Source organism: Agelaius tricolor, unplaced genomic scaffold (genome assembly GCF_023055355.1).
Source record: "Agelaius tricolor isolate 1412-34295 unplaced genomic scaffold, bAgeTri1.0.p SCAF_19, whole genome shotgun sequence".
Lineage (NCBI taxonomy): Eukaryota > Metazoa > Chordata > Aves > Passeriformes > Icteridae > Agelaius > Agelaius tricolor.
Window position 1 is genome coordinate 13,886,856 of NW_027269279.1, and position 27,963 is coordinate 13,914,818.

General features: G+C 53.2%; 3 protein-coding genes across 8 annotated transcripts in view; 1 reads left to right on the forward strand and 2 right to left on the reverse strand.

The window, feature by feature from the left end:
- The first annotated feature begins 1,574 nt into the window (after window positions 1-1,574).
- NAA60 (N-alpha-acetyltransferase 60, NatF catalytic subunit) lies at window positions 1,575-21,654 on the forward strand. Of its 2 annotated transcripts, XM_071444411.1 has the most exons (7): window positions 1,575-1,712; window positions 12,809-12,924; window positions 14,605-14,734; window positions 15,902-15,998; window positions 18,088-18,322; window positions 19,046-19,229; window positions 19,606-21,654. In XM_071444411.1, the coding sequence occupies exons 2-6, from the start codon at window positions 12,815-12,817 to the stop codon at window positions 19,200-19,202; spliced, it is 729 nt and encodes a 242-aa protein (XP_071300512.1). In that variant the 5' UTR covers window positions 1,575-1,712; window positions 12,809-12,814; the 3' UTR covers window positions 19,203-19,229; window positions 19,606-21,654. The 2 variants fall into 2 exon arrangements, with proteins under 2 accessions (XP_071300512.1, XP_071300513.1); XM_071444412.1 differs by lacking the exon at window positions 1,575-1,712 and having other exon boundaries at window positions 14,664-14,734.
- A 531-nt stretch (window positions 21,655-22,185) lies between these two features.
- On the reverse strand, window positions 22,186-24,973 carry NUDT16L1 (nudix hydrolase 16 like 1). The gene is made up of 3 exons (XM_071444410.1): window positions 24,699-24,973; window positions 24,063-24,323; window positions 22,186-23,134 (listed from the first exon to the last, which is right to left on the reverse strand). The coding sequence occupies exons 1-3, from the start codon at window positions 24,921-24,923 to the stop codon at window positions 22,736-22,738; spliced, it is 885 nt and encodes a 294-aa protein (XP_071300511.1). The 5' UTR covers window positions 24,924-24,973; the 3' UTR covers window positions 22,186-22,735.
- Window positions 24,974-25,399: 426 nt separating this feature from the next.
- The window catches only part of MGRN1 (mahogunin ring finger 1), a 50,585-nt gene continuing 48,021 nt past the window's right edge, over window positions 25,400-27,963 (reverse strand). For 2 of the 5 annotated variants that reach the window (XM_071444407.1, XM_071444409.1), the window contains 4 exons: window positions 27,760-27,809; window positions 27,082-27,182; window positions 26,514-26,558; window positions 25,400-26,043 (listed from right to left, as the gene is read on the reverse strand). In XM_071444407.1, the coding sequence (XP_071300508.1) occupies window positions 26,518-26,558; window positions 27,082-27,182; window positions 27,760-27,809 (192 nt within the window). In that variant the 3' untranslated portion in view covers window positions 25,400-26,043; window positions 26,514-26,517. Of the gene's footprint in view, window positions 26,044-26,513; window positions 26,559-26,621; window positions 26,654-27,081; window positions 27,183-27,759; window positions 27,810-27,963 lie in introns of those variants that run through there. The other 3 variants (XM_071444404.1, XM_071444406.1, XM_071444408.1) reach the window with 2 other exon arrangements.

Below are 27,963 nucleotides of genomic sequence, written 5' to 3' on the forward strand. Positions count from 1 at the left end.
TCTGATGGAATATATTTCCAATGGCTCCAGGTATTATAGCAGAAGCCCAGAGAAACTAATACCAACAGAAACTAAAAGAGATTGGTTGAAGATCTGTCTAGGATTTTCATGCTAGGATTTTCATGCTGGGGAAATACCCTGTACACACCTCACTCAGTGCTTCTTGAGAATTTGGGGTGAGATTTGGGCTGTTTTGTTAATGCTGGCTGGAAAACTGGCCAAAGGCTGGCAGGGCTGTGCTGGGCAGCTCTGAGTGCAGCACAGGAATGCATGGAACCATCCTGGGATGGACAGCAGAGCTGGCCAAAGGTGTGTCCAGCCCTCTACTGTCCTGCTGTGCTTCTCTGAGCCCCCTCTGCAGGATGGAAAAGCAGGAAAAAAGGGTCTCTTCCTACACATCAGAGGGGTGACAAAGATCTCTGCTGCTGCTGCTGTCCTGTGTGAGATGTGGCACCTGTGGTTCCACACTGGCTGCAAAAAAAAAGGCAAATTAAGGTGGGAAAATCTGATTTGAATGGAACAGCTGGCAAGGAGACTGTGGAAAGAAGTTATTAATTATTAATAATAATCATGGAGTAATTAGGGTTGGAAGGGACCTCTGGAGATGCCCTAGTTCAACCTCCAGTTCAGCTGAACCCATAATAAAAACAGGATCTTTAACTTTTGGTCAGGCAGTTGGACTAGGCAATCATTGTAGGTGCTTTCCAACTCAGAGATCCTGCCTCATCTCACTTTTTAGAGCTTCAACAACAAGGAAAAACCCTTCAGAACTTCTGACTTCAGGATTAGAACCATGAATAGCACCAAGTCCTTACACTGTGACAGTTCCCCTGCCTCCTTTCCCTTTGAAGGGCTGAGGCAACTTCCAGCCAGGTGACCCAGGGGCCATCTCCTGTTTCCCAAGCGCTTGAGGGGATTTGTGGGGGTCCTGGGGGGATTTTGGAGGTCTTGAATCCTCCTGAAGGGTCTGTGAGGAGATCGGGGGTGCTCCCTGAGGGGTTTTGGAGGTCCTGGGTGGGATTTTAGGGGTCTTGGGCAGATTTTTTGGGCTCCCGAAAGGGATTTTGGGGGTCCCGAGTGGATTTTTGGGTCCCATGGGGGGATTTTGTGGATCTCAGATCCTCCAGAAGGGTCTGTGAGGAGATGAGGAGATCGGGGGAGTCCCTGAGGGGTTTTGGAGGTCCCAGGTGGATTTTGGAGGTCATGAGTCAGGAGCTTTTGGGGTCCCGGGGGGGGGGTTGGGGATCCGGGGTTGGATTTTTGGGGTCCTAAGGAGATTTTGGTGGTCTCGGGTTGGAATTTGGGGTTCTCGAGTGGGATTTTGGGGGTCCCGGGGTTGATTTTCGGGGTTCTGAGCGAATTTTGGGTGTCCCTGAGGGGATTTTGTGGGTTCCGGGGGGAAGTCTGGGGGTCCTTGAGGGGATTTTGGAGGTCCCGGAGGGATTTTGAGGACTCCTTTAATTACCTCCCCCCCCCCCCCAATTACGGACCGCGTTCCCCCGCTCGACGCTGCCCACGTGACCTCAGGAGACCTGCGCGCCCCAGTGCGCATGCGCAGCACCCGCGGTCATGTGTCCCGCGGCCAGCCAATGGGGAGGCTCGTTACTGCGCGGTGCCCGGTTGAGGAAGTGCCGCCGGTGTCCGTGCCCGCCGCTCTCCGTCCGGTTCCGCCGCCCGGGATGTGCTGAGGGCGCGTCCGCCGCCCCTCCCAGGTCAGCGGGGAAGGGTTTGGGGGGCGTCTCTGTGCTGGGGAAGGGGGCTGGCGTTGTCATGGCGGTTTCGCCCGGGACGGGCCGGGCCCGGCGCAGTCGCCATAGCAACCCGGCCCCCCCCGCCCGTCGGGTGCGGGGCCCTGGGGACGCGCTCCCGTCCTTCCCGGTAACGGAGAGTCCGGTGCCGTTGTTGTCGCCTGTCCGTCCCCATTTCCGTCCCTCGCGGCCGGGTTTCCCGGGGAAGGCCGGGGTGCCCCGTACGGCGGGCCCGGTGCTCCCCGCGGCGGAACGGAGCTGCTCGGCCTTGCTCCGGTTGGTTTGTTGGCTCGGCTGGGGGTGTGTGGAGCTCACCGGCATTGCTGTGCCCAGCCAGGAGCTAACACGAGTCATGGACAATCCACTCTCGGTCACAGGCATCAGATTATTTCTGTATTCCCCTGCCCGCTGTGTAAATGTTCAATTGTGGTAGCGATATAACCGAGTTTGAGCTCGGCCTGCTCCCTGCCTGTTGGTTTATCCCGATTCTGTTGTGCTACAGAAGCTCCCAGCCCGTTCTGGGTGATCTTGCTGAGCTCCTGACCCTTGGCCACGTTTCCTTCCGCCCAGGTGTTTAATTCACAGACACAGAGTCAGTAAAACCTGCACCTACCTCAGGCCAGACTCTTTTAGATGGATCTTGTCCCCCTCTGTTCTGATAACTCCCAGTGTCCTCCTTTGCTGCTGGGCACAGATGTTCTCACTGTGAGCATGGATGCTTTCCCCCCTTGCAGTGCTCAACACAAATTGGAAATGTTTGCTTTCCTTCAAGCTCCATTCCTTGTCTTATCTACCAGCCTCCAGTTTTACTTGGCTTTTGGCATTGTGGGAGCTTTCTGCAGCTGTCAATATTTTAGATTTTCCCATCCTGGAGATCTGTGCCCTGTCCCAAAGGATCCTCAGCCACTTTTGTATTTCTGTTCCTCTCCTCTTCCATCGAGTTGTTATGAACCTGCTGAATGGACCCTCTGTTCACTATGGATTCATCCTAAATGATTTTAATCTAATTAATTCTTGTAATTAATTTATTTTAATCTGCCACAGACTCCCCTTAGTCTAGGTTAGTATCCTCAGAAGTCTTTATGGGAGCATTTTGGGAGCACTAGAGCTTGGTGTGTTTCCAGATTATCCAATTGTCTGTTGGAACAAACTCTAGCAGATCTCTCACAAGTGAAGTGAAAAAGAAAACAAACCAAAAAAACCCCAAAACCTCACTGCTGGGTGTGCCCTAGAGTGTGATAATTCATGTGTGAGCTCATTTACAAGATAAACCTGAGCATTTATAAGATAAATCTGATAAACCTGAGCAGCCTCGCCCCCCTCAGCAGCCCTGACAGGGACCAGGCTTTTAAAGCAGGTGGTTTTCTTTTGCTAAAAAATTACTACAAAGTTACTCTTTTACATTATATAAACTGCTCTAATTAGTGTTTCCACACCTGGTGGCAAAAGAAGAACCATTTCTTAGTGCTGCTGAGACAATATTTATTTGCTCTTTGAAGCTGCTGCTGTTCCTCTCAGCAGATTGTTTGATGTGCTTAAGGCAAATTGATTTCTTGTGTCTGACTCGTTGGGAAGTGGCTGTGCTGGGAATGCCTCTTAAAACCTGTGGCATTCTTAATTTTCACTTCTTTTCCCAAACCAGTGTCACCCATCCTGACTCCTGGTGTCCACACTGGAGTTGGATGTGATGAAACTTTGTGGGAGCTGCCAGTGGAATTCAGAAAATGCTCTTTAGCATTTAACAGAGCATCTGCATTTATTTTTATTGACAAAGTCTGCTGCTTCTCTCATGTCTGGTGTTATTTATTTCCCAATAAGGATGATCTTTATTTGCATGTGGGGTTTTTCTCCTGGTGGAGGGATTTGGGGGGCTGTTCTGAGTGCAGGGGTTGGGCCAGTGTGGTGTGTGAGTCAGTGCTGGGCTCAGAGCCTGCAGCTGATGGGAGCTGGTCCTGCCACCCCAAAGCCATTCTGTCATTTCCTGCCTCTGTTCCCCCTCTCTGCCCCCTCCCCAGGCACTCCCAGTGTGATCCATGGGGAGGCTGTGCCTGACTCAGGTGCCAGCACTGCTGGAAATACCTGAGGAATTCCAGCTGCCAACTCGGGCACTTCCTGGCAGGGCTGATCAGAAATCCTGCAGCTCTGCCCTGCTGCTGCTCCCAGCCTGGGCTGGGCAGGGATTCCCTTCTCTGACCTGCTCAGGTGCTTTGAGAGAACCAATTCCTGTTCAGGGTGACAGCAGAAAAATCTGCCTTAGATCTGCACCTTGCCTACAAACTGGGAAGCCAAGTGCTGTCCAAACCAAAACTCTCAGAGTGGGATCACTCCTCCCTCCCCATGTCTGACCTGTCTGGCAGCTTCAAAAAGACTTTGCAAAAAAAAAAAACTCTTCAAAAAGTGTTGCAAAAAGAATCTTCAAGTTTCACTCTGTCCCCTCACCCACTTTCCTCCCTGCAGAGAGGTAGGAACAGGAGCTGCTCAGTTTTCCAACATCAACCTTATTGAAAGTTTTTAATTTCTGCTTCTCAGCTTATTGCTGTGGCTGTCAGAGCAGACAGCTGTGCCAGAATCCATTTTAAATGTTACTAGTTTAAAACAGCAGCAGTGGGGTTTTTGAGTTGAGGAAAGGAAAGGAAAGGAAAGGAAAGGAAAGGAAAGGAAAGGAAAGGAAAGGAAAGGAAAGGAAAGGAAGCCATTTTGGCTCACATTTTAAAGTTGGGATCTTGGAGAGGTGTTCACTTTGGGGCACTTGTGTGACACCTGAGGAAGGAATGTCCTTTTCAAGCTTTTTCAAAATAGGTTTTATTTGAAAGCCCCTTGTTTGCAGTAACCTCTGGGCAGTTGTGTTGGTGTCTCCTGTGAGGGTGGAGGGGCTGGGTTTTGTCACTGCTGCTCCATAATGAGGACAGTGTGCGGGAAATGGAGGCAGCCTCAAATTCCCTTCCCCAGGGGTTTGCAGGCTGCGTTTCTGGCTGGTTTTTCAGTCACCACACACATTTTCTGTGTGGTCTTTATTCTAATTCAGAAAGGGCAGCGGGTCTGCAGGTGTGATGGATTGTTTGGGGATTTTTTGTTTGTTTTTTGGAGGAAGAGGAAACTTGCTGTGTATTAAATCTCCCCACCAGCCAGGAGCTTGTTGTCAGTGTGCCTCTTTTGTGATCCCTGGGTTTGAACTCCCCACAGTGCCACTGTCTCAAAGCAGATTTTCTCTTCCTCTTCTTAACAAGAAAAGATTTAACAGCAAAACCCTCTTAGAGATTCTTGTTTGCCATTGCCCAGAGGAATTGCTGGATCTGGGGCAGCAGGAAGCCAGGCCTTGTGCAGTGTGCTTTAGAGACACTTCCTTTGGGGACTGGCTCCTGTGAAATCCACAGCTCCAGTAATGTTTCCAGAGCTGTAAGGTGAAAGAACAGCCCAGAAAGTGACCCACATACAAAACATTAATGATTTCTGCTGCTGGAAGTCTGACAAGTCCAGCTCTGAGTGTGCAGAAGATCAGGGGTATAACAGGATTTTCACTAACAGTAAGTGTTCTTTATTTCTAATAAATAACCACTGCTTGCTACAGAGGTAGAAGTCCATTTTGCCTTCTCACCTTTTAATATCCTTCTGGGGACTGTTTCAAATCCTGATCCTTCATGGCAAGAGGCCAAAGTGTTACTGACAGTGATTCTGGGTGTTTGGCTTGGAGGCTGTGCTGTGCACACCTCGATGAGGGCAGAGTGGAAAATTGTGTGGAGCTCTAAACAAGGCACAAATCTGTTCTTAGAATGGTGTTTTCAGAATTTCAGAGCTGAGGAAAAATAGTCTGAGCTATCTGGGGTGAATCTTTAGGAGGAGGGCTGATTGCCAGGATGGTTTTGCCAGGCTGTGTGTGACAGTGCTGCCTTCCTGGCTGTCAGAGTTCAATGTGCTCTGGCCAAGCTGTTCCACACGAGGAGGGTATAAAATCCAACTGTATTTGGTGTTAGGTGGGAGTCTGAAATCACAGCAGGAGCTGAGCACAGTGATGGCAGTGTATGGATGGATCCAAATCCAGGTGCCTGTTCCTGGTCCCTGTGTGCTCAGGAAGGAGTACACAGATTGAAGCCTGCTTTGCTTCCTTCAAAATTTACTGTTTTAAAGTAAATTTGTAGAGTAAAATTGTCCAGTTGTTACACTTTGGGCTCAGCTCTGTGTGTGTTCCTGCCATGCTGGTCTGGCTCTCTCAGAAGATTTGATTCTTTATTAATTGGCTCAGGACACCTGGTGCAGATGTCTCATCTCAGCCCAGGGTTACCCTGCAGCCTCCCTGGGGCTGAGGTGAGTTCAGCTTTCCTTACAACACCCTGAGCTCACTGGGTGTTTCCATCCTCCACTGTGGGGTGCTATTCAAGCACACTGCCCTGGATGCATTTACTGGACAAGAAAGTCCAGGCACTGACAAACTCCTTTCTCCAGAGTGATGTCCCCAAGAGAATCCCATTAGTGCTTGGGATGTGCTTTGGGGGCAGATGAGATCCACATGGCAGGGCTGGATTAACCTGGTGTGTTCCTCATGTGCCAGGGCAGTTTTCTGCACAGAAAGAAGCTGCTATTGAAGGAATTTAAATATTGAGGAGCTCCAGTATTGAGCTGGTGCACACCCCTGAGTGACCTGGGGTCCATGAGGGGCTTTGAGGCTCAGTGCTTTTGATTCTGGTGGAAAAGGCAGAGAAACAGGGATCAAAAGGTGTTCTGGGCTCTTGTGAAGTCCCATAATCAGAGCCTGCTTCCCCCCACAGTACTGGGTGTTTGTTTTTCAGACCAAGGCACAGAATTTTGTCCCAGATTTCTCATTAAGAATCTCACTCACTCCAAGCTTTTGCCAGAGCAGGGAATGAAGTGCTGGCAGTGTAGGGCAGCACTCCTGTGGGATGTGCTGAGTGCACAGGGATGGAGGTGAAACAATCAGTGCTCAGTGTGTGACCATGGGCTCCGGGCTCTGTGGGTTTGCTTAACAAACTGGGGATGGGGGAGCTCTGCCTTGTGGGGTTTGTGTGCTGCCTGCCCCAAATGAACCCATGGGCACTTCTAGAAGGAGCAGGAGCATTCCATGGATGAGCAGAGTGTCACAAATGCTCTGTCAGGTGTGTTTCCATTGCACACTGGCAGGGCTGGGGGTGTTGGTGCAGGCAGCACATTTGATGTCCCAGCTTCCAGTTGTGCCTTTAGATCCAAAGGGACTGCTCTGATTCCAGGCAGGGTGAAGGGATTTGCTCCTCACTGACATTGTGTGGGTCTGAGCAACCTGATCTAAGTTGGGTTAAACCCCAAAGGGTCTTTCCAACCTACATTTTTTATTCTATGACCATACTTGAAGTAGTACTGAGAAGCTGTCAAGCCAAGTATTTAAATATCTTTAAAAATTTGGCTCCTGTTGCTTGGATAACATTGCCCTAAGTCCTGGAAGTGCCTCTTTGAGATTCTTGGTAATGAATCCAGGATGTTTTGAAATGCAGTTGCACTTTCATTGTATTAAATGAAAGGAGCTTGGTGACAGAGGTGTCTGTGTGGAACATTCCCTGCAAGACCAGTAACCTAAAAACACAGTAAGCTGAAAATGAAATGCAGCAGGGAAATCTCTACTGCTTTGTGGAATTAGACTGCTTCAGACTGAATGGTTTCATGTAAATCAAATCCCCAGTGCCAGACGGCACAAGGTAGAGAGACTTAGAGCTGTGAAAATTCCTGCTCGTGTTCTGGAAGATGACAGCAGGTTGTGGCTGGTTTGGGTACTGTGGTGCTCAGTCACAGCTAAAATCCTGCATTTTGGTAGCTCTCTGGGCTTTGTTTGATCCTAATTACTTACAAGTGAGAGAGGATGTCAAATGTTATTAATTTTTCTTTCCTGGAAATGTTGTGTTACCGGGATTTGAGGGCTGTCCAGATGGCGCCTGGAGCCGCAAATAAGGATTTGGTGGTGACACTGCAGCAGCACCTCTGCTGTGAGGGATCCAGGCACAGGGAATCCATCTCTGTCCCTGTGTGCAGATCTCCCAGGGAATGTCTGAGAAGTGAAACAGAGGCCCTGTGACATGTCCTGCAGTGCTGGGCAGGAGCTGCCAGGACAGGCCGGCCCCTCCTGTGCCCCGTGCGTTGTTTGGGGTCACTGCCCTTCCTCTGGCACAGCCCTTTGTGGGTGTCCTTGGGAGTCACTGCAGACACTTAATCTTTTCCTTCTGTGCAAGGATAGCAGATAATCCTTAATAATCCAGCAAGAGTGTGCTCAAAGTGAATGCTTTGAATTCCTGAGGGTGAAAATCTTCATCCTGAGTCTTTGAGGATCTGCACTGTTTAATATTGGGGGTGCTGGGACACGGGGCTGCCTGGGGGTGCCTTAGGGACAATTATTGGCACCCTGAATTATGGCACCCATTTATAAACACCCACAGCCTGCCAGGGCTCCTCTTTACTCTTCCCTGCAGCTCTGCTGCTTTCTGTAGGATGAATTGATCTCAATTAGCTTTTAGGTAAAGTAAAAGGTATTGATGGACTTGGATCCAGCTTTGTTTCTGCAAGTGAAGAAGATTCCTTCACTTTGGTTTTTGTGTGAACACTAAATTTAAAATCAATACATCCCTAACTGGGAATTAGAGTTGTAAACAATCCTAGTTATTATTTGTTTGACTTTAGTCAAACCAAGATTACCTGGCTTTTATTCTGCTAGGAAATTCAGTGATATTTATTGCTAGATGATAAAATTTTTATGTGGGAATTTCATGAGTTTATCTGCTTGGAAGCTGAAGTCAAAATAAAAATTAATGAAACCAGCATCTTGTTTGCTGGTGAAATCCAGCTCATTTTTGCAGGATGCACAAGGCAAAAACATTGTTAAAACATGTCTAACAGTGCTAAACAAGGGAAATCTCAACTTGTGGAACCACTTGGCCAGGTGTTTGTAGGTATGGAAGTGCTGAAGGGATTTTCAACCACGTTTAAGCAGCTGTCTGCCAAAGCATCAGGCTTTATCCTTCATTGAACACTGTGCTGGTTCTGCATGGCTGCCTGTCTCTCTAGAAGTGTGATCTTATGTACGTTTTATTATGATTTTTTTTAAATACAGGAGCTCTAAGAGGGAGTGAAAACCTCCTCCTGCTCTTGAGAAAAGCTTGAGCTGAGGTGTCTTAGCTGTGAAGCATCTGGTCCATGTAAATAAACTGCTCCTGCACCTGGCTCTAAACAAGAGCTGCTCCTTCTCCATAGGCTCAGGAGGTGCTGGTGGTGGGAATGGCAGTGCCTGTGCTTGGCTCCATGTGCTGAGTGAGCAGGGACAGCCCCTGGAGGCCCAGCCATGGTTCTGCTGCCTTTTAGACACAACTGTGAAATGCTGTTCTTTGGCTCATTATAGCTTATTGATGCCAAAGATTCATGACATCATTTCTAAATAGCAAGTTCAGGCCTCACAATGTGCTTTAATTTAAAATTATATGTCAAGTTGGCTTATTTAGTGATGCATTTTCTATTTCTTTTCATCCAACTTCCATTACTGCTAAATATTTGTCATAAGAATTTCCCGGGTTCCTCTGAGCTACCCAATACATTTGAGGCCAAAACATTTTGCTAGATTTGTTTCAATAGAGCAAGGCAGAAAACTAATCAAAATGCTTACAACTTTTATGCTTTCCTGTATTTTTAAAAATGAATGTTTTATGCATTAATATCTGCAGGTTTTAGGTAAGAAAGGGAATTAATGCTCAGTTTCTAGTTCTACTTGCTCCTGACTGCAGTATTTTGTAAGAGGGTGTCCTCAGAGCTTTTTCAAATGTTTATCTGCCTTATCCCTTTGTAAGCATGAAATATTAAATAAAATATGAAATGTTGGCTCATTTTCTAATCCTCCTGAACAAGTGCTCCCTGTTTGGACAGAAGGTGAGGTCACTGTGCCCCCAGGAGGGGACCGTGGGTGATGTTGGCCACGTCCTCCCAGACCAGGGCCAGCATGTCAACCAAAGGCTGACCCCTGAGAAAAAGATATTAAAAGAAATAAGATAATTTCACTTTGGCTTTCCCAGGTGGCCATGGACAGCTTTGAATTAGCCACATGCCCCTGGAGCCTGCATTTGGCTTCACAGGAGCCACCCTTTGGTCTCCAAGGTCACAACTTGTGTTTTCAGTGTTGCTGCCTCTAAACCCCTAAAGGCCCTTTTAACTTCCAGGGTTTTGTTTTACACTGATACTGTTTCTGGTTTATTTTGTGCTTTCAAACATGTATTTTGTCCTCTTAAGCTGACTGTAAAGATGCTCCTTAGGTCACTGTGTTGGCTGAGACTTGAGTTCAGGAGTTTGGCTGTGCTGAGGACAGCATTGCCACAGGCTGTACCCAGGGCCAGGATCTGCTCTTTTTTCCTGGGGGTTTTTCTAGGTATCCCAGCAGACCCAGAGGCTGTCACCTGGCTATGAAGGGAATTGATTTGCCTGGAATTTCTTCTCTCTTGCTCATAGCAGCCACTTCCCACAGCTCCTCCAGCAGCAGTGACACCTGGCCAGGAGGAAGGGACACAGCTCTGCTCTCCTGAACCCCAGGGCAGGACACAGTGCCAGATGGGTGTCCCAAATGTCCTTTAAATGTGCTGGAGCATCTGGCTGAGTCCCTGCAAACACAACCAGCCGTGGGTGTCTGAATTTGAGGGGAGGGGGATTATCCTGTTCAACAAAACAACCATGGATTACTTGATGGAGGCTGGCTTCAGCTCCAGGATAATGTGTAATGCTTGCCCAGCTCTTTGAGAACATGGTGTTAAATACACATGGACTAATCCTCACAGGAATGTGTCCTGTGCTGCCCTGCCTTTTCTACTCATTAGCAAAACCATGGCTCTGGCATGGTGGTTTCATTTCTCTCTGATTTATTAATGCTGAGAAGGGGTGTTTCCTTACAGGAGCACTGAAACTTTGCAAGGAAAACGCTCCTGTGGTGTCACAGCTCTGCAATGGCTCAGCAGGGCTGAGACTGGGGTCCACAGCATCCAGAACCAGTGGTGTGGGTCAGATGAGCCTCAGCCAGCAAATGTTTGTCCTTCTTCCTTCAGGGTCCCATGGGGTGAAGCTGAGGATTTTAAAAGGTCACCAGAGGCTGGGGTGGGGAGTGTGTGCACCACTGTGACAGGACACAGATTCCAAGTCTGGCCTCTGAGGGCTTGAGCCAATTCTGGGAGTGTAAAAAAAGTTGTAAAGGCAGCAAGGAGTGCAGGTTTTGTAGGGGTTTAAGTTGTTTTGAAACTGGCACCTGGACTGAGTGTGAATGCTGTGGGCTGCTCAGTAAACAGGCAGCCACAGCCCTAGAACAGCTGTGATGCTTTTTAAGGAATTCTTTGGAGAGGAACAAGTGATCCCTTTCTGTACAGTGACTGTAACTGCCAGAGTAGAATCACAGGATATGCTGAGGGGAAAGGACCCATCAGGATCACTGAGTCCAACTCCTGGCCCTGCACAGGACACCCAGGGAATCTCACCATGTGCTTGAGAGCTTGTCCAAGTAAGTTTAGTAACTTTATAAAATTTATAATTAATTGCTAAATTATAAGTTTGGCAACGTAAAATTGCCAAACTGGCAGTTGTAACTTTGCCAGTTACAATATTTGTGTAGAAGCTGCTCAAATGGCACATGCAGTCCAAAGGGGAGTGTGTTTAAATCTGCTCCTCCTTGAGCTCTGAGCCGTAAATCAAGAGCACTGGAGAGCTGAGCATCCCTTTTCACAGGAGGGCATAGACAGACACTGCTCTGTGCAGCTTTTCCCTTAAACTTGGCCCTTTGAAACCAAGACTTGAGACTCTTAAAATTAGGAAAAGAAAGTAAAAATTTTAAGTGATTTATTTTTGTTAAGGGCGGTGGCTTTGGTTTTTTAAATTTGCATCCTGGTCTGCTTCTTTTACCAGGGAGGGTCGGGGTGAGAGGGATGAAGGAAACGACTCCTCCTGTCTCCACTCACCTTGTCTGTCTCATGTGGGCTCTGCCATGCCTAAAATGTGTTCTCCAGTCATCCCTCAGTGCTACAAATGCTTTTACAACCACTTTAGCTATCACTTGCTTTTTTCCCTCTGGTGCTTGTTAGAAAAGGCTGAAGGCATTGCAGCAAGTGTTCTGTGTGTGCTCAGTACATGGTGGCAGGGCTGTGGAGAAAAGGTTCCTGGGATTCCTGTATGTGAGTGCTCTGTGCTGGGCTGGGAGGAGCTGTGGCACTCAGAATGAGGGGAAGTGAACCTAGATCTCATTTCACCAGCACAGGTTAAACAAAATGAACATTTTAGAGTTGGAATCCTCTGCATATGTACTCACTGGAGATGGCAGGGTTCTGCAAGAGGACTCTAAACGTTCCCCTAGCAGTGCTTCCTTTTTAAGCTGTTTGTTCAGGTTTGTTTTAACAAAATGTTGGTCCTGCATGGACATTTGAAGAGCTCCATGCAACATAAGGTACACTTGGCAGGCTGCTGGCTCATTTAATGCTCTTTTTGGAAGGGCTGGTGGCCACGTGCTCCTCACACACACAGAGCCACCAGGCTGTGCTCCCAGGGGTCAGGATGTGCCTGGATCTGGGGCTGGAGGGATGGTCAGGCTCAGCTGGGAGCTGGGCTTGCCACTTTTACAGCTTTGAGTTCCTTCTCGGGTCAATGTTTCTGTGTTTTGCTTCATCTCCCCTGAAAACTCACTTTCCTGGGAAATCCCTTTCTCCATGAGAACCCCTGGAGGTGCTGTGGATCAGGCCCTGGAGGGGGTGTGGATCAGCCCCTGGTTTTGGTTCAGCCCCTGGAGGGGCTGTGGATCAGCCCCTGGAGGTGCTGTTGGATCAGCCCCTGGAGGTGCTGTGGATCAGGCCCTGGTGTTGGATCAGGCCCTGGTTTTGGATCAGGCCCTGGAGGGGCTGTGGATCAGGCCCTGGAGGTGCTGTTGGATCAGCCCCTGGAGGTGCTGTGTTTCAGCCCCTGGTGTTGGATCAGGCCCTGGAGGGGCTGTGGTTCAGGTGCTGTGGTTCAGGTGCTGTGGTTCAGGTGCTGTGGATCAGCCCCCGTGTTCCAGCTCTCCCTGTGTTTCCTCCCTGCAGGCGTGAATGACAGAGGAGGTGCCCCCGAGTGCACTGACGGATGTGACGCTGCGCCTGCTGTGCCACGATGACATAGACACGGTGAAACAGCTCTGTGGAGACTGGTTCCCAATAGAGTATGTGTAGAGTATGTGTAGAGTATGTGTATGTGCCTGCTCTGGGGGCAGAGGGGCTGAATCTGCACTGCTCCAGCTCTGTGCAGCCTCAGGGCTGTTGCCAGGACAGCAGCAGGGGGGGAATCTTCTGTGCACTGTGGTTAAATAACTAAAACAAAAAAATTCCCTAAACTATAATTTTTTTTTCTTTTTCTTTAAACCTATTTAAACCTATTCTAAACTAAACACCCAAAATAACAACAGCAACTCACACCTATAACCCACCAAACCAAATCTAAACCACATTTCCAACACCAGAAAAACGAATAAAAAACTAAAGAAACCCAACTACAACCCAAAAACCAAACTTTCTAAATTTATCATCTCTTTTAGAACAACAAAAAGTTTTATTATTTAATATCATTTAAATATTATTATTTAATAAATTTATTTATAAATTATTAATTATTATATTAAATGTATATTGAATTTAATAGAATAATTTAAATTTTATATTTAATTGATATTTAAAGTTAAATATTTATATTTAATTTAAATATTTAATATTACATTAAATTTATAATTAATATTTTTCCACTTTTCTCCAAAAAAAGATTTTCTCCCAAGCCAATTAAAAAAAACAAAAATCAATTAAATCTACTTTCCTAAAAAAAAAAAAAAAAAAAAAAAAAAAAAAAAAAAAACCTTAAAAAATTCTCTCCAAAATTTACCCTAAACCAAAACAAATACATCTATTGGTGCCCAGTGTGGGTCCTTTGATCCAAAGGTCCTTTGCTGCCTGTCCTGCAGCCTACTGGAGTCATCAGAAACATCCAATGTGCACATTGGGGCAGGAAAATGGGTTCTGTCATTAAAGGGATGGATCAGCTTCTTGAGAAAGACTGAGTGAGGTGGGGAAGGACAACACTGCAGGAAGAAGGATCCCTGTGCTTGGGAAAGAAGTTGTGTCCTGGGGCTGGGGCAGCCCCCTCAGAGCTGAGCTGAGCCGAGCTGGCACAGAGCTGTTCCTGAGGGCTCCCTGAATGTCCTGGGGATCTGAGCACTGCTCCTCCCATGCTGCTGATCTCAGCCTGCCCCAGGGAGCTCCCAGACCCACATTTGCTCAATGCCCATGGCTGCACAAGCACAGGAGCTTTTCTGGGGGACACTGACAGATGTCTGGCCTAAAGCATCCATACAGCTCTAGACTTCATGGATGTTTAACTTTGGCTTCATAGAGAATTCTAGCAGATTATAATTAAGATTGAATAAAATGTAACAAATCAGCAAAAGCATTCATAATATTTTGAGTTTGTAGATTTCTTTTAAAAGCAAGACATGCTGAAATAATGAAAATAAATGAACATACAGTAGTTTCCCTTTAGTAGCTGCAGAAGGAGGAGGAGAACTGGAGGCTGGTGGTGTGATGATTTTTTTTTTCCTATCAATATGCAGCATTTTTTTTACATGTGTATCAAATTAATGAGATCCTTAAGCTCTTAGATGAGGGCAGATTGATCTTGCATTTAAAAATAACTTGCTAAAGATGGATGTGAAAGCTCTGGGCAAAGACTGAGATGAAAATGTGATTCTCTTAGCAAGGCAGGAGGCCATTCCATGAAAGAACCCACTAAAGGGGTTGCAGTGCCTGTTGCCATGGGCTTTGCTTGCACAGACATTGGTGTTTGTGGTTCCTTGCAGGTACCCTGACTCATGGTACCGAGATATCACTTCCAACAAGAAGTTCTTTTCCCTCGCAGCCACCTACAGAGGCTCCATCGTGGGGATGATCGTGGCAGAGATCAAGAGCAGGACCAAGGTGCACAAGGAGGTATGTGATACCCTGGCCTGTGATACCCTGACCCTTCTGTGCTGACCCTACCCAGCACAGAACCCACCCCCTGCTCTGGGAATGGGCATGGACCTCTTTGGGGTGGGCTTTTCCTGCCCTGTTCAGACACTTGGTCTCCGTTCATGTCAGGAGTGAAGCCCATGCTGATTTCCAGCTAATGGAGCAGGGCTGAGGGGCTGTGTGGAACCACAGAGGCTCTTCCTGCTGGAGCATGGCCCCCACAGGGAGCTGAGGGATCAGATCCTGCAGGATAATCCCTGGCCATGGCTGGTGTAGCTGTGAGAGCACAAAACTCTTTTTATTCATAAAAGCTTCCTTGGCTGTTCTGGGTGAGTCACTCTGGTGACTTCCTGCAGAAACTCCTCCCTTTGCACAGTCCCTGTCCCAAGCCCTGAGGGGGGCTAACCTGTCTGCAGAGACTTCAGAGATAACAGAGCTGGGAGGCCAGGAGAGAGGGAAAGAAGAGATGGTCAGTGAAGACAGCATGGGAGAAGAGCACTAAATAAAAAGCAGGGGCAGTGCAGGGAGTGCCTAACTCCTGGAAGCCCTCAGTGATGTGGTTAAACAATAACCCAACATGCACAGAGCAGCACATGAGTCTCTTCACCTCAGCTGTCTGGCTTCATCTCAAAGCTCATCACAGTCAGGAGCTGCATCTTCAGCAACTTCTACAAAAGGCTCTTGTTCCAGAGCAGCTGAAAGCCAAGGGCTTATTCAGGCACTGCTCTGGGCAACTGGGGCTGTGGAATGTGCTCCTTGTCCTCCCCAGCTGACACAGCTCAGGTGCAGCTTGCAGGGCACAAGGACTTGCTGGGTTGATCTAAACCCTGCTGGGTGGCTCCAGAACTGGCACTTTGAATCCTTCTGGTAAAGAAAGCAAGCAGGTTCTGTCCCTAAACCCACAAATCATGTACGTGGGTAGGAAATAGCATGGTTTGTGTTCTGCCTCTGGGAGGATGATGTGAAAACAGGAATAGCCCCATGCTTGAATATTTTAACTTCTATCCCAAAAACTTCAGCTAACACTGTTCAGTTAAGAGAAGTTTCCTGCTTCAGCCTTGTTTTCAGGTGTTCCAATGCAGGATTCTTGCTTTCTCCTGTGCCTCCCCAGGTGCCCTATTAAAAAACCTGTCCTTCTCTATGCAGGATGGAGATATCCTAGCTTCCAATTTTCCTGTGGACACTCAAGTTGCTTACATCCTAAGCCTTGGAGTGGTGAAGGAGTTCAGAAAACATGGAATAGGTAAGATGCTGCTCAGTGCCAGCTGTTGGTGCATTTGCCAGGTGTGACTGAAGGAGCTCCAGTACCTCCCTGCAGGATCCCTGAGGGAATGGGAAAGGGTTACCTGTGACTGGTACCAGCAGGTGGGACAGTGCAGGTGCACTGGGAGGTTTTTGCTGGTGTGGGCACAACACAATGTGCAAATATTTCCACAGAGCACAAGCCTTTGTCTTGTTCCCAGGGGGCAGCTGAGCACACCATAAACTCACACTGGTGCTGCTGAGAGTGTCTGAAAGTGTAAGAACTTCACCCCAGAAGCAGGGTTTGAAATTATTTTCTTTCTGGGTCTCAGCAGTCTGATCCCTGAGGCAGAAAACAGAGCTGCTTTTAATCTTTCATCTTCAACAGATAGAACAAACTGTGAGGAAACCACAAAGGGAACTGGAAAATAGTGTAACTTGTGCCTGATTAGATCTCCAATGTACAAGTCAGCTCTGAATGTCTGCTGCCACATGCAGCTCTCCTGCAGCCATTTGAAATCCTGGAGTCAGAAAGGTTTTCCTCTGTTTAGAGCAGTTGTGTTCTGTCACCAGGTGCTGCCCTTGTGGTGCCATTTCAGGCAGGATGTGGATCTCTGATCTGCAGAAGGGAATGGGCCAGGTTTGGCAGAGGATATGGGTATAACTCAGCACCTCCAAGTCCTCCCTTCTCCCCCAGGCATGTTTAGAGAGGTACAAACTTCAAGGATACATAAAGAAATTACCACAGAGTCATTGGTGAGAGCATTAGAATGCCACTGGAGGGGATTTTCCAGTACAAAGAAGAAAGTGGTAGCACAGAATGGTCACAGAAGCTGGTAAAGAGGTCCTTCTGTAAAATTATGGTGGTTTTCAGTCTCCTCCTAATTTTCAAATCCTATTTTCCCCCCCCAGTTCTATCTTGCTGGAATTTTCCCCTTTCAGAGTCAGTATTTCCTGTATCCATTCCATCTGCACAGCATGTTGCTGTGCACTCTCAAAAACTTTGAGCTTGCACCTGTAGCAACACAACCTATAAAAAGCTGCTGCTGCTTTTTCTGAGACTTTTCTCTTGAGTTTTCCTAGTGGTGTTTGAAGCTGTAGCCTTTCATGCAGGAGGCTCTTCACTCCAGCCATGCTTCCGAGCACTAAAGCTCTGATTTTTGTAAAAGGGTTTGGTTTTCAGTTCTCTGCTGTTCTCAAACCACAGGACAGCTGGATTTCTCTGAGGTAGAAGATTGAAATATCTCATAACAAAATAGAACTGCTCTGTTGTTGATGTCTCAGTGGTTTTTTGGTCTTGGCTGATACTGATTCTCACTAAGTATCAAGAGAACGTGAAGTCAGCGCTGTTGACTTCTGCTCTGAAATCCTGTGGGTCCTCCAGGGAGTCCTGCAGGCCCTGGGGTTTGTGAAACAGCAGCAGCCATCTCCCCTGGGTGTTAATCAGGCTGATTCTTTAGCCTGGTGTTGCCACACCTGCTGGAAGAAGCTCCCATGCAGGTTCTGCTGGGTCCTTCATGTTGAGGTGATGTGGATGAACCCCAGGTTTTGTCTCTTGGGGCTGGAGTATCCTCTGTACCCTTCTCTGGTTTTTCCTGCTGGCTGCAGCAAATCCAGGTTGGATGAGGCTGTCTCCACTTCTCCTTAGGAGGTGTCTTAAAATCCCAGCAGTTCTTTAGATTTTGATTCAAGCTCAGCAGACACAAGACAATAACCTGCTTGTGAAGTCCTGTTTTGACACTCTGCTGTATCAAATGGCTTTAAAATAAATACATGTATGGGGTGCAACTGATACCATTGAGAATGAGTCACTGAGCTTCCCCAAAGCCAGTTATCTGCTGGGGATGAGCAGTATTGACAAAGTTCTGCCTCATCCTTGTGGTTATTGAGTCAGAGGTTTGTATCTTTAAAACCTCAGGGTTTTGAAGCCATGCTCATAGGTGAGACCATGTAAGAAAACCACGTAGAAGGTCCCGTGAGAACTGGGTGGGGTTTGGGGTCTCCAGGTGTGTGCAGCAATCCCTGATTAGCAATCCCTGGTGCAGGAGGGCCCCACACCCACTGTGATCCTGCTGCCTTCCCTTCAACAGGTTCCCTCTTGCTTGAGAGTTTGAAAGATCACATCTCCACCACTGCCCAGGACCACTGCAAAGCCATCTACCTGCACGTGCTCACCACCAACAACACAGCAATAAACTTCTATGAGAACAGAGACTTTAAACAGCACCACTACCTGCCCTATTACTATTCCATCCGAGGGGTCCTCAAAGATGGCTTCACCTACGTCCTGTACATCAACGGCGGGCACCCACCCTGGACAATCTTATATCCTTTCCCTGCAGGCTGCTGAGAGAGGCCAGACTCTGCTTTGGGTTAACAGCAGAGTGTGGGTAGATGTGGGAACTGAAACCTGCTCAGATGTGGGTTTAATCTGAAGCTGGAAGGAAGGAGATGTCAGAGTTATTTGATGTAGGATGGTTGGAGTAAATTGAATGCCAGTGAGAGCGAGTGCTGGTGTTAGGCCAAAGTTTTGGGTGTGCTTTGGCTTGTAGGGTGCAGGATTTAGCCATGAACAGGGCAGAGAAACCCTTGGTCTTTCTTCCTGTGACCTGGGATCCCCTGTGAGCCTGGGCTGGCCTGGATCTCAGCAGGCTGCTCCCACACTGACTTAGGGGATTTGTTTCAGGTCAACGGATCATGGAGAAGAAACTTGATCCTTCCTGGGTGTAGCTGGTCAGTTCCAACCTCCCTGGGCAGGGGGAGAGATTGCTCTCCTCAAAGGATCTTCTGTGGAATGCTAAGGGAACTGCTTAGAGGAGGTATTTCCTACACAAGCTGGAGCTGCCATTCTCAAAGTGCCATCCTGTACAGGGCAGAGCAGAGCTGCTTTTGATAGAAAGGTGGAGGCAGTGATTGCAAGGAGCAGACCTGACTGAGCTGAGTAGCTTCCAGTGTGTTGGGGTCCCTGCAGGCAGGGCAGCTCCAGGAGTGCTTTATGTTCTTTGCTAAGTTACAGTGTAGGTGTTGCTGTCCTTAACTGGTGGCCACTGACTACCTACAGCACATTGGCTCCACACTGGCCAGCCTGAGCCCCTGCTCCATCCCCCAGAGGATATACAGACAAGCCCAGAGCCTCCTCTGCAGCCTCCTGCCCTGGTCTGGCATTTCTGCCAAGAGCAGCATCGAGTACAGCCGGACCATGTGACGGCCGGGGGGCGCACGGGAAGCGCAGGTGGGTGCTGGGGACAGCTCCCGTCCCTGCCACGGCCACTGTGCTGTGACAGGTCCTGGGGTGAGCTCATCTGCTGCTGTGCAAGGGGTCTGGGCATGGCTGTGCTCCAGCTCAGCCAGCAGCTGAACTCCTGCAGGTTTCATTTAAAGGGATATAAAATCCTGACCTTGTTTACTGGAGCCCAAACCCAGCAGCAGGTGGAACCTGCTGTCCCTTTCCTCTTCCCAGCTGCTGGAGCAGCGTGCAGGACCCACAGAATCCCAGCACTGGAAGCCCCAGTGCTGCCAGTGCCATTGCAAGTGTCCAGGACCGTGGCTCCCCTGCACACCTTCCCTAAGTGTTTCCCTAAAACATCTGCCCTCTTTTCTTTCCACAGGATTGTTTCTCCTTCCACCTGACACCTGGCTCTGCACTGGTTCCAGTGATGACAGCTCTTGGCCGGTGACCCAGCCCCTGGATGGGATTCCCTGTTCCTCAGGGCCTGACCTTTGGTAGAACTTCACCCTGGGGCTGCAGCCCCGGCTCCCCCGGTGGGCGGGGCGGGCCCTGGGTGTCACCACTCACTCGGTGTGCCCCGGTGTCACCACTCACTCGGTGTGCCCCGGTGTCACCACTCACTCGGTGTGCCCGGGTGTCACCACTCGGTGTGCCCCGGTGTCACCACTCGGTGTGCATGCTGCACTGTCCCCGCCTCTCCCCTCGCCTCGGTCTGCTCCTCCCATACCCGCGATGTCGGGGGCTCAGCTGCTGCTCCCGCTCCATCCACAGCTGCTGAGAGCAGCTGAGGGGCGTTCATGGATCTGCACTGAGGAACCACTTAAATGGACTGGGAGAGCCCTGGCTGCCAGGGTAGAGGCTGCCCCTGCTGCTGGGGAAGGGGGCATCTGGGCCAGGGGAAAGGGAGGGATGGGAATCATGTTTAGGTCCTGCCACATCAGCTGCTGGTGCGTCCTGTGGTAACTTCCAGGGAGAGCAACTGCCTCGCATGAGAACCCACCCAGCCCCACCAGCCCTCTGGAGTGATGTAAAAAGAAGCATATAATTCAGGATGCATAAAGTAGAAGGCAGGGAATGAAATTGCTATTTCATAGTGAAATATATATGTATTATACTGTATAGATCTTTCTGCCTTTGTCCAGGATGGAATGTAGCAGGGGAGGGGAGCTGGGAGTGTAGAGTCTGGTCCAGAGCCCTTCTCCCCTTCCTTGGCACCAGGCTGGACTTTGCAGGATCTGGAGGGATGGGATGGGATGTGTGCAGAGCTCACAGCAGCTTTCCCTTGCTGAGGAAGGTGCCCCAGCTGCTCAGTGTCCTGCCTTGGGCTGTGCTCTGGGCTGTGCTGGGCAGGCTCTCAGTCTCTCCCTGTCCTGTCCAGGAGCCTCTGGCTGAACTGAGTGGCTCATGTGCAGCCAGGCCAGGGGCCCTGCTATATTCCCATGGCAAATCCCCCTTCCCTGGCCAAGGCTCTTCCTCTGCTCAGCACCATGTTCATTATTCCAACCTCATTTTTTAACTGGGACTGGAGCAGAGGGATCCATGCCAGTGCAGGGCCTGGATGGGCTGGCACTGCCAGCTGTGGCAGGGGCTGGGCAGGCCCTGGGGGTCACACATGGCTCAGGCTGGGCCTTAGAAAAGCCAACAAGCACCTTGCAGCCTGGCTGGATGGGCACAGAAAGCCCTGTCAGTGACCAGCTCTGGGGTGGGAGCTTATTAATAAAAAGGATGCAGGAGCTGCTGTGAGTGGTGCCAGGCTGGAGAGCAGGCAGCCTCAGGGGCTGGCACGTTGGGTGTCTGGGAGCAGCACCAGGCTCTTCTGGGAGGTGCTGGTCCTTCTGGGGCTCAAAGACAAGGTAAAGGGGTGTTTATGAGGAGTCAAACAGGGCAGTGATGGAAAGCCCAGCCTGTGAGACCTTCAAGATCCAAGGTGCCAGGGCTGCTGCCCTCGTAGGCCTCTCCCATCCCACGTCATCTCTGGCTCCCCTCTAGTTCAGCAGTGCCAGTGGCACTGGGCAGGCAGCTCCTCCCCAGCCCCAGTGCCTCCTCAGGGCCCCTGACACCCTTCCAGCCTCACTTGTTACCAGTTTGGGGTATTTTTGCTTATCCACTATTACTTATCACATCTGTTGGTTGAGTTTCTTTAGCAGCCCAAGTCCATTTTTTTCTCAGCTCTTGCTTTCTCTGGACCAGAATGAAGCTCTTCTCTCCTGACTGCCTGGGGCTGATGTGTGTCTGTGTCCCCAGTTTCTCCCCTGCCCCTTACACAACCCAACTCCACTACTTGAGCACGTCCCAAGGGAGCTGTGACTGGTCTGTGTGTCCTCCTACCACCCTGTCCTGAGGTGTCAGCCCTGTCCCCACCTTAGTCCGTTATTTATTGAAGAACCTCTCTCTAAACATCTTCAATTAAACCAAACCTCTTTTTTGAGTTGTCTGTCCTTGCAGAGCCTCCACCTCAGAGCTGCTTGTGCTCTGCCCCACAGCAGGGTGAGCACAGACCCTTTTCTGTGGGGCTGGGAGCATCCTGGGGGAGCTGCTGCTCCAAGCCAGGGAGAGGGGGGACAGGGAAGGGGAAGCAGCTCCACCAGGGCTGAGCCTGCCCTTCCAACAGGACTGCAGGATGGGTGGGTTTTCCTTGTAGCCCTGTGCAGCTGCAGCTGCAGTGCTGGGCTCCTCGCTGGCTGTGCCCACTTCAGCCAGGCCTGAGGCCCCTCAGGCACAGCCTGTGCTGGGCAGGTGCTCCTGCACCTGGGACAGGCTGCTCTCAGCCCCTGCCTGGAGCCCTGGGGAGCACAAGCCCTTCTGCAGCACCCCAAACTCTCAAGGGCTGTAGTGGTGCAGTACCTGAGCCAGCCCACACCTCCCCTGCCAGCCCCAGCTCCAGCCCCCCATCTCTGCCCTCTGTGCTCCCCCACACCCTGCCCAGCTCTGCACCAGCCCTCAAGAATGATCCCAAGTGTTAAACTTTCAGCAAAGCCATTTATTCCACTTTCCTGCTCCCACAGATCTCCAGGTAGGGACCCATATGAGCATCCCCAACGCCCCAGAGGGAATTCATGGCACGGCTGCCCCATTGTGCCAGCACCCTGGCCACTAACATGGGCAGAGGTGCTTGACCAGAAGCCCCAGGCCTCAGCTGTGCCCAGTGTCAACACAGCCACGTCCAAGTCAAGACGGGGCATTTAAAAAATTGGATGTTTTGTTCCTTACAAATGAAAGGGGGACCTGACAGCAGCAGTGTGTCCCTGAAATCAAAGCGTTATTCTAAGGCTCTGGCGCCCTCACGTAAGCGCATGAACTCTCTGCAGGGGCTGTGCAGGTTGATCTGGGAAGCTCGCTAAGAGTTTAATGGCCATAAAAATAAAATCGCTTTTCCCTGCTTTAGACAAACCCAACCCCTCCCGGCTGGGCAGTGGGATCTCGTGGGCAGCCACTGCAGCCAGCCACGGGTCGCAAAGTTAGAAGTCTCTCAGCTCACCCACTTTTAATGGAGCACCACCATGGCGCCGTCACTCCATCCCCTCGCCCTGCTCGTCACCCAGCCCCACCTGCTGCTCCAGCGCCTCAGCCTCGCCCTCCAGCCCCACCAGGTGCTGCTCAGCCCCCCCGTGCAGCATGCCCGGGTGCTCTGCCCTCTCTCCCAGCTCATTGCCCGCTCGAGCCAGCTCGTTGCCCGCCTTGTGGTGGTGTCCTGCTGCCCCTCCGGTGTGGTCGAGGGCCCCCTTCTTCGGCCTCTGCGTGGCAGCCACGGCCTCGGCCAGCTTCTCCTCCGGCACCATGTTCAGGATCTTCAGGGCAAACAGGAGCTGGAACTTGGCCGTTCCTACGAAGGAGTTGGCCAGGAAGTTGGGCAGCCCGCCCATGCGATCCTTCTGGGTGTAGAGGGGCACGCGGACCATGCCCATCACCTGCAATAGCACGGGCACAGCTCAGCAGGGGCTACAGCAGCACCAGCCCCCCCTGCCCCGCACCCCCTCTGCCCCACACCCGCACCCAGTGCCCGCCAGCCCTCGGCCCAGGCTCACCCTGCCCCTGCGCCAGGTCCTGCCCCTCCCTCCCACACCAGCCCCTGCCCTTGCTGCCCTCAGCCCCCCTGAGCCCCTTCACTGCCCCTTCCCAAACCCCCAGGGCCCTGCTCTCCCTGCCCAGCCCCTCAGCCCAGCCCTGGCTCTGCTCCCCCTGCTGCCCCTTTGGAGGGATCCCGCTGCCCCAGGCCACTATGGGGAGTCCCACTTGCCCCTCCAGCCGTGCCCTGCGTGGGGACACCACGGCTGACCCACGAGTCCCCCTCTACCAGGCCACAACCCCGAGCCCGCTGCCTCTGCAGCTCGCACGGCTGCCGAGACCCACCGAGCGCCCCGGGGGCGCGGGGGGAGGCCCTGGCTCTCCCGCTCTGCCCCGGCCACCAGCCGGACCTGGCTGCCCGCGAGCAGGAAGGCGCCCCCCGCAGGGGAGGAACTCGGGTCACAGCGACATCACCAACCGAGGTCACGGTCCAGTCCGGGGCACTCAGCCCGGGGCAGGGGGAGATCCCCCCAGCTGCAAACGGCCCTCGCCCACATCCTGAGGCCGAGCGGTAACACGGGGCTCATCCCTGCGTGGGTGGACACCGGGAAAAGCTGGAGCTCAAGCTCGCTACGCTCTGGAGCCTGCGGCACGACCCCGGCCACGGTCCCTAACGCCGATGCCACGGGCGGTGCGGGCACCTGCCCCGGCAGCTCTACCTGCGGTGCATTCCCCGGCCGGGCTGGCAAGGGCAGCCCGGCAGACCCAGGAGGGAAGCGGCGCCTTCCCTGGGCTAAGTGAGAGCTCGCACACCCCTCCCGGGTGTCCCACCTCCATCCCGTGGTCTCGGGAATGCACCGCGCTGATCTCGATGGTGTGCAGCTCCTCCAGGGTGAGCTGCCTGGCGTAGAAGTGTGCCACCACGCGATGTGGCCCCTCTGTCAGGTGCGAGCACAGATAGTCAGCTTCCGTCAGGCGCACACAGCCTAAACCCAAGCCCAGCACCCGATTCAGACCGTCCTCCAGGGACCAGTAACGGCGATCCACGAACCCCCCGGGAAAGCCCAGCAGTCCGTCAAATCGCATCTGCATCTGCAATAGAGGCGCAGGGTGTTAATGGGGCACGGCGCGGCCCCCGGCGGGGGGCGAGGGGGCGTCACGGAGGCCTTCGGAGGAGCGCGGGAGGCGTCGCGGCCGCTCCGTCGCGGCACTACCGGCTCCGGCGCATCCAGGACCATTCACCGACAGCGGCCCGGCCGTCGGGGCTCCGCGCCCCGGCCGCACAAGCCCTCGGGCCCAGCCTGATTCTACCGCCCTGAACGGGAACTACCGCGGAGCCACCGCCCCTCAGCCCGCCGCCCCCGGAGCCCGCGGCCCGACCCAGCCCCGTGGGCCCCGACCCAGCCCGAGGGCCCGCCCGCCGCCGCCCTGCTCCCGGCCCCGGCCCGGCCTCGCCCCCCCCCTCACCAGCACGGCGTAGCGCAGCGGGATGCGGCCGAACAGCATGCCCGGGTTGGGCGCGTATAGCATGGCGTGGCAGGAGTGGCTCCAGCCCGGGCCGAGCCGCATCGCCTCGTAGCGCGTCAGCGGTTTCAGCTCGGGCACGCCGGGCACGCCGAGAGTGGGCAGGGGCGGCAGCGCGCCCATGGCGGGCAGCGGGCCCATGGCCGCCATCGTCCCCACGGCCGCCATCGCCTCGCGCCACCGCCGCCCGCTCCGCGCACGCGCCGCGCCCACGACGCCGCGGGGGCGGGACCGCCGCTCGCTTCGGCCAATGGGAGCGCGCCGCGCGCCGCAGAGCCAATGGGCTCTCGGCGGCTCCTGCCAATCGCCGCGCGCGCCAGAGGCGGGGCAGGCGGCGGGCCGTCAATGAGGGGCGGGCGGGCTGCGCGCGCCGCTCGCCTTATTAGGGCAGCGCCGCGCGCGGGGGCCGGTGGCGCGCGCGGCCAATCGCAGCGAAGCGCGGGGGGAAGGAGGGGCGCCGAAGGGCATGCCGGGAAGGAGGCGGGGGCGGGAACGGGAACGAACGAGACCTCCCCCCACCTTGGCCCCGCCCCAATTCCCGCCCCCTGCCCATTAGCCCCGCCCCCCGGCCCCGCCCCCCGGCCGGAGCCGCGCTTCTCCCTCCCGCTCCCCCCCTGTGCCCCCGGTGCACACGGACTCGCGTGGCTGCTCCACGGGTTTATTACTACAAACATAGACGGGGAGGGGGGGGGGACGTGCCCCGGGACCCCCCGCAGAAGCAGAACAAGGCACACGGCGTGGGCAGCGCCGGGCTCTGCGGGAACGGGGGGCGTGGGGGTCACCCCGAACGGGCCGGGGCGGGGCTGGACCCCCCCGTCCCCCCCGTGACTGCCTCGGGCCGGGCCGGGGCTGACCCCCGCATTCCCCCGCTGCCGCGGAGCCCTGCGGCCCGGCAAGGCAGGGAGGGCCACAGCTATGTACAGGGCAGTGACAGCAAAGGGCTGTGCTCGGTAAGTACAAAATATACATCGTAGTGTCCTTCATCAGCCGACTCGGACCAAAAACCCCGCCCCGGCCCCACAGACACCTCCCACGGACAAACACGACACCAGCCCCTACCCACCGCCAGGAAACATGCACAGGCTGTGCCGAAACCGTGTCCGTGCCACAGACACCCCGCGCTGCGTCCCGGAGAGCCCGGCGGGCCCGGCGGCACGGGCAGGGCCCGGCCCCGCTCACGAAAGGCTCTGCTCGTCCTCCAGGTGCAGACGGGTCTGCTCGAAGAGAAGGGGCTGCGTGGGGCTGCCGGTGCCGCGGACGGGGAGCGTCTTGGTGAAGTCGGACGACCCTGGGTGAGGACAGGGAGTTCAGTCCCAGCAATGGGAGCCCTGTCGGGGCTCAGCATCCCTCCCACCCTACACTGAGCACAGGAGATAGGGCTGGAGCCAACCGCTCATCCCCTCAGGTGCAGGCTGAGTGACACAGGACACTGAGGGGGGACACTGCCACAGCCTGGGAGAAGCCAGCAGGGCCTGGATGTTGGTGGTGCACAGGAGGCAGCAGGGCCCTCGCTCAGCAGTGGGGAGAGGTTTCTGCTGCCCAGCCTGGTGTCCTGGCACTCAGGGGCAGCAGGAATGCTGTGCCAGGAATGGGAAGGTAGCGAGGGCAGAGGCAGCAGTGCAGCCTGGCTGGTTTGCTGCCCCTCCTTCCCTGCCCCGATGGCCAGAACCAGCCCCGTCCCTGCTCTCTGCCAGCACTCCCAGGAGGGCCCTGTTGCCCCACACAACAGGGATGCATAAGAAGAACGAGAAGACGTACCAGCTTACTCCTCTATACCAACAGAGCAGGAATCAGGACCAAGTGCTGCCCAAGACAGGAGGGAGGAAGGCAGACAGAGAGGGAAGGAGACATTAGAGAGGTAACTCAGAACAGACTGCAACTCTACGGAAGAAAACAGGCTGCAACGACAACAGTCAGAGGTGAGGCCAGCGCAGGGTCCCACGGCACCCTGGGACCCTCCCTGCCGTGACAACACTGCCCCAGCCCCCAGCTGCTGGCCCAGACTGCTCCCCTCCCTCACCCCAAAGCAGGAGCACACTCGGGAGCACACAGGAGGCCTTTGTCACACAGAGCTGTGCTGGGAGCAGCTGTGGCCCAAAGAGAAGAAAGGAGGGGAAGGACAGAGACACGAGGGTGAGGGAGGAGGAGGAGTGAGAAGGGGGCCAAGTCACCTCTGTGTAAGCCCCCCTTGCCCACCACCCACCCAGCCCACTGTTGGTGCAGGAGCGTTCCAGACCCGTTCCAGTCCCGTGCCAGGGCTGTGGGACACAGCTGCACAGACCCCCGGCCCTGGGGGCAGCCCCGGCCCCAACGGCGCGGCCGTTACCTGGCAGGAAAACATCGACCGGGGCGTCGCTCTCGGAGCGCGTCAGGCTCCGGCTCTCGCAGCCGCCGTCCTGCAGCACATCTTCCACCGAGGGCGGGCGGCTACCTGGAACCAGCCCAGAGCGCGGCCCCTCAGCCCCCAGCACGGGCCAGGGCGCTCACAGCCAGGGTGGGTCCAGATCTTGATGTGAGGAAGCTCCCCAGGCCCCCCCCAGCCCCACTGATGTGCCAGGAGTGCTGGTGACATTGGCCCGGGTCACAGTGCCACAGGGCCACCTCCTCATGTGCAGCCTCATGGCCCAAACCGTGCCCACCACTCCTGTCTGGGTGCTGACTGAGCACCAGAGACCCATCCTGTGTGCCCAGTACCGTGGATGTGCTGTCCCCAGGACCCCAGTGGTGTTCTCCACAGTGCAAGGAGAGCTCATAGCATGGAAAGCTCTACTCGAGTAAAGCTCAGAGCAAGGTGGGATGCTTAGCAAATAAACCAGGGAGACCTCTGGATTTCACTCCCTCACCTCCAAGAAAAGACCCTGGCACCCTTCCCTGGTGAAGAACAGAGCCTCAGAGATGGACTTAGGGGGCTGGATGTTTCTGAACTCATTTGTTCATTCCCCAGTTGTCCCTGTCCCACCACAACAGCACTGAACACCGAGCTGAGGTCTGGCTGCACCCACACCTACCCTGCTGCACCGATGAGGCCTCCTCCATCTCTTCTCCTGCCACGCTCTGTAAGGAGGGACAGCACAGGTTATTTCTGCAGCTGGAGCCTTTGCTGTGTCATTCTTCTGCTCTGGCTTCCTCCAGGGAGCTGTGCTCGGGGCCAGGGCTGGTTCCACAGCAGGAGCAGGGGGCTGCCCCAGTGCTGTAGCACCACAGGCTG

Coding starts and splice junctions, on each gene's coding strand:
- NAA60 (XM_071444411.1), top strand. CDS start 12,815: ATGACAGAGGAGGTGCCCCCGAGTGCACTGACGGATGTGACGCTGCGC. Junction 12,925..14,604: donor GGAGACTGGTTCCCAATAGA/GTATGTGTAGAG, acceptor GGTTCCTTGCAG/GTACCCTGACTCATGGTACC. Junction 14,735..15,901: donor GGACCAAGGTGCACAAGGAG/GTATGTGATACC, acceptor TTCTCTATGCAG/GATGGAGATATCCTAGCTTC.
- NUDT16L1 (XM_071444410.1), bottom strand. CDS start 24,923: ATGGCGGCCGTGGGGACGATGGCGGCCATGGGCCCGCTGCCCGCCATG. Junction 24,324..24,698: donor CGCTGCGCTACGCCGTGCTG/GTGAGGGGGGGG, acceptor CCTCTATTGCAG/ATGCAGATGCGATTTGACGG. Junction 23,135..24,062: donor CCCGAGACCACGGGATGGAG/GTGGGACACCCG, acceptor GTGCTATTGCAG/GTGATGGGCATGGTCCGCGT.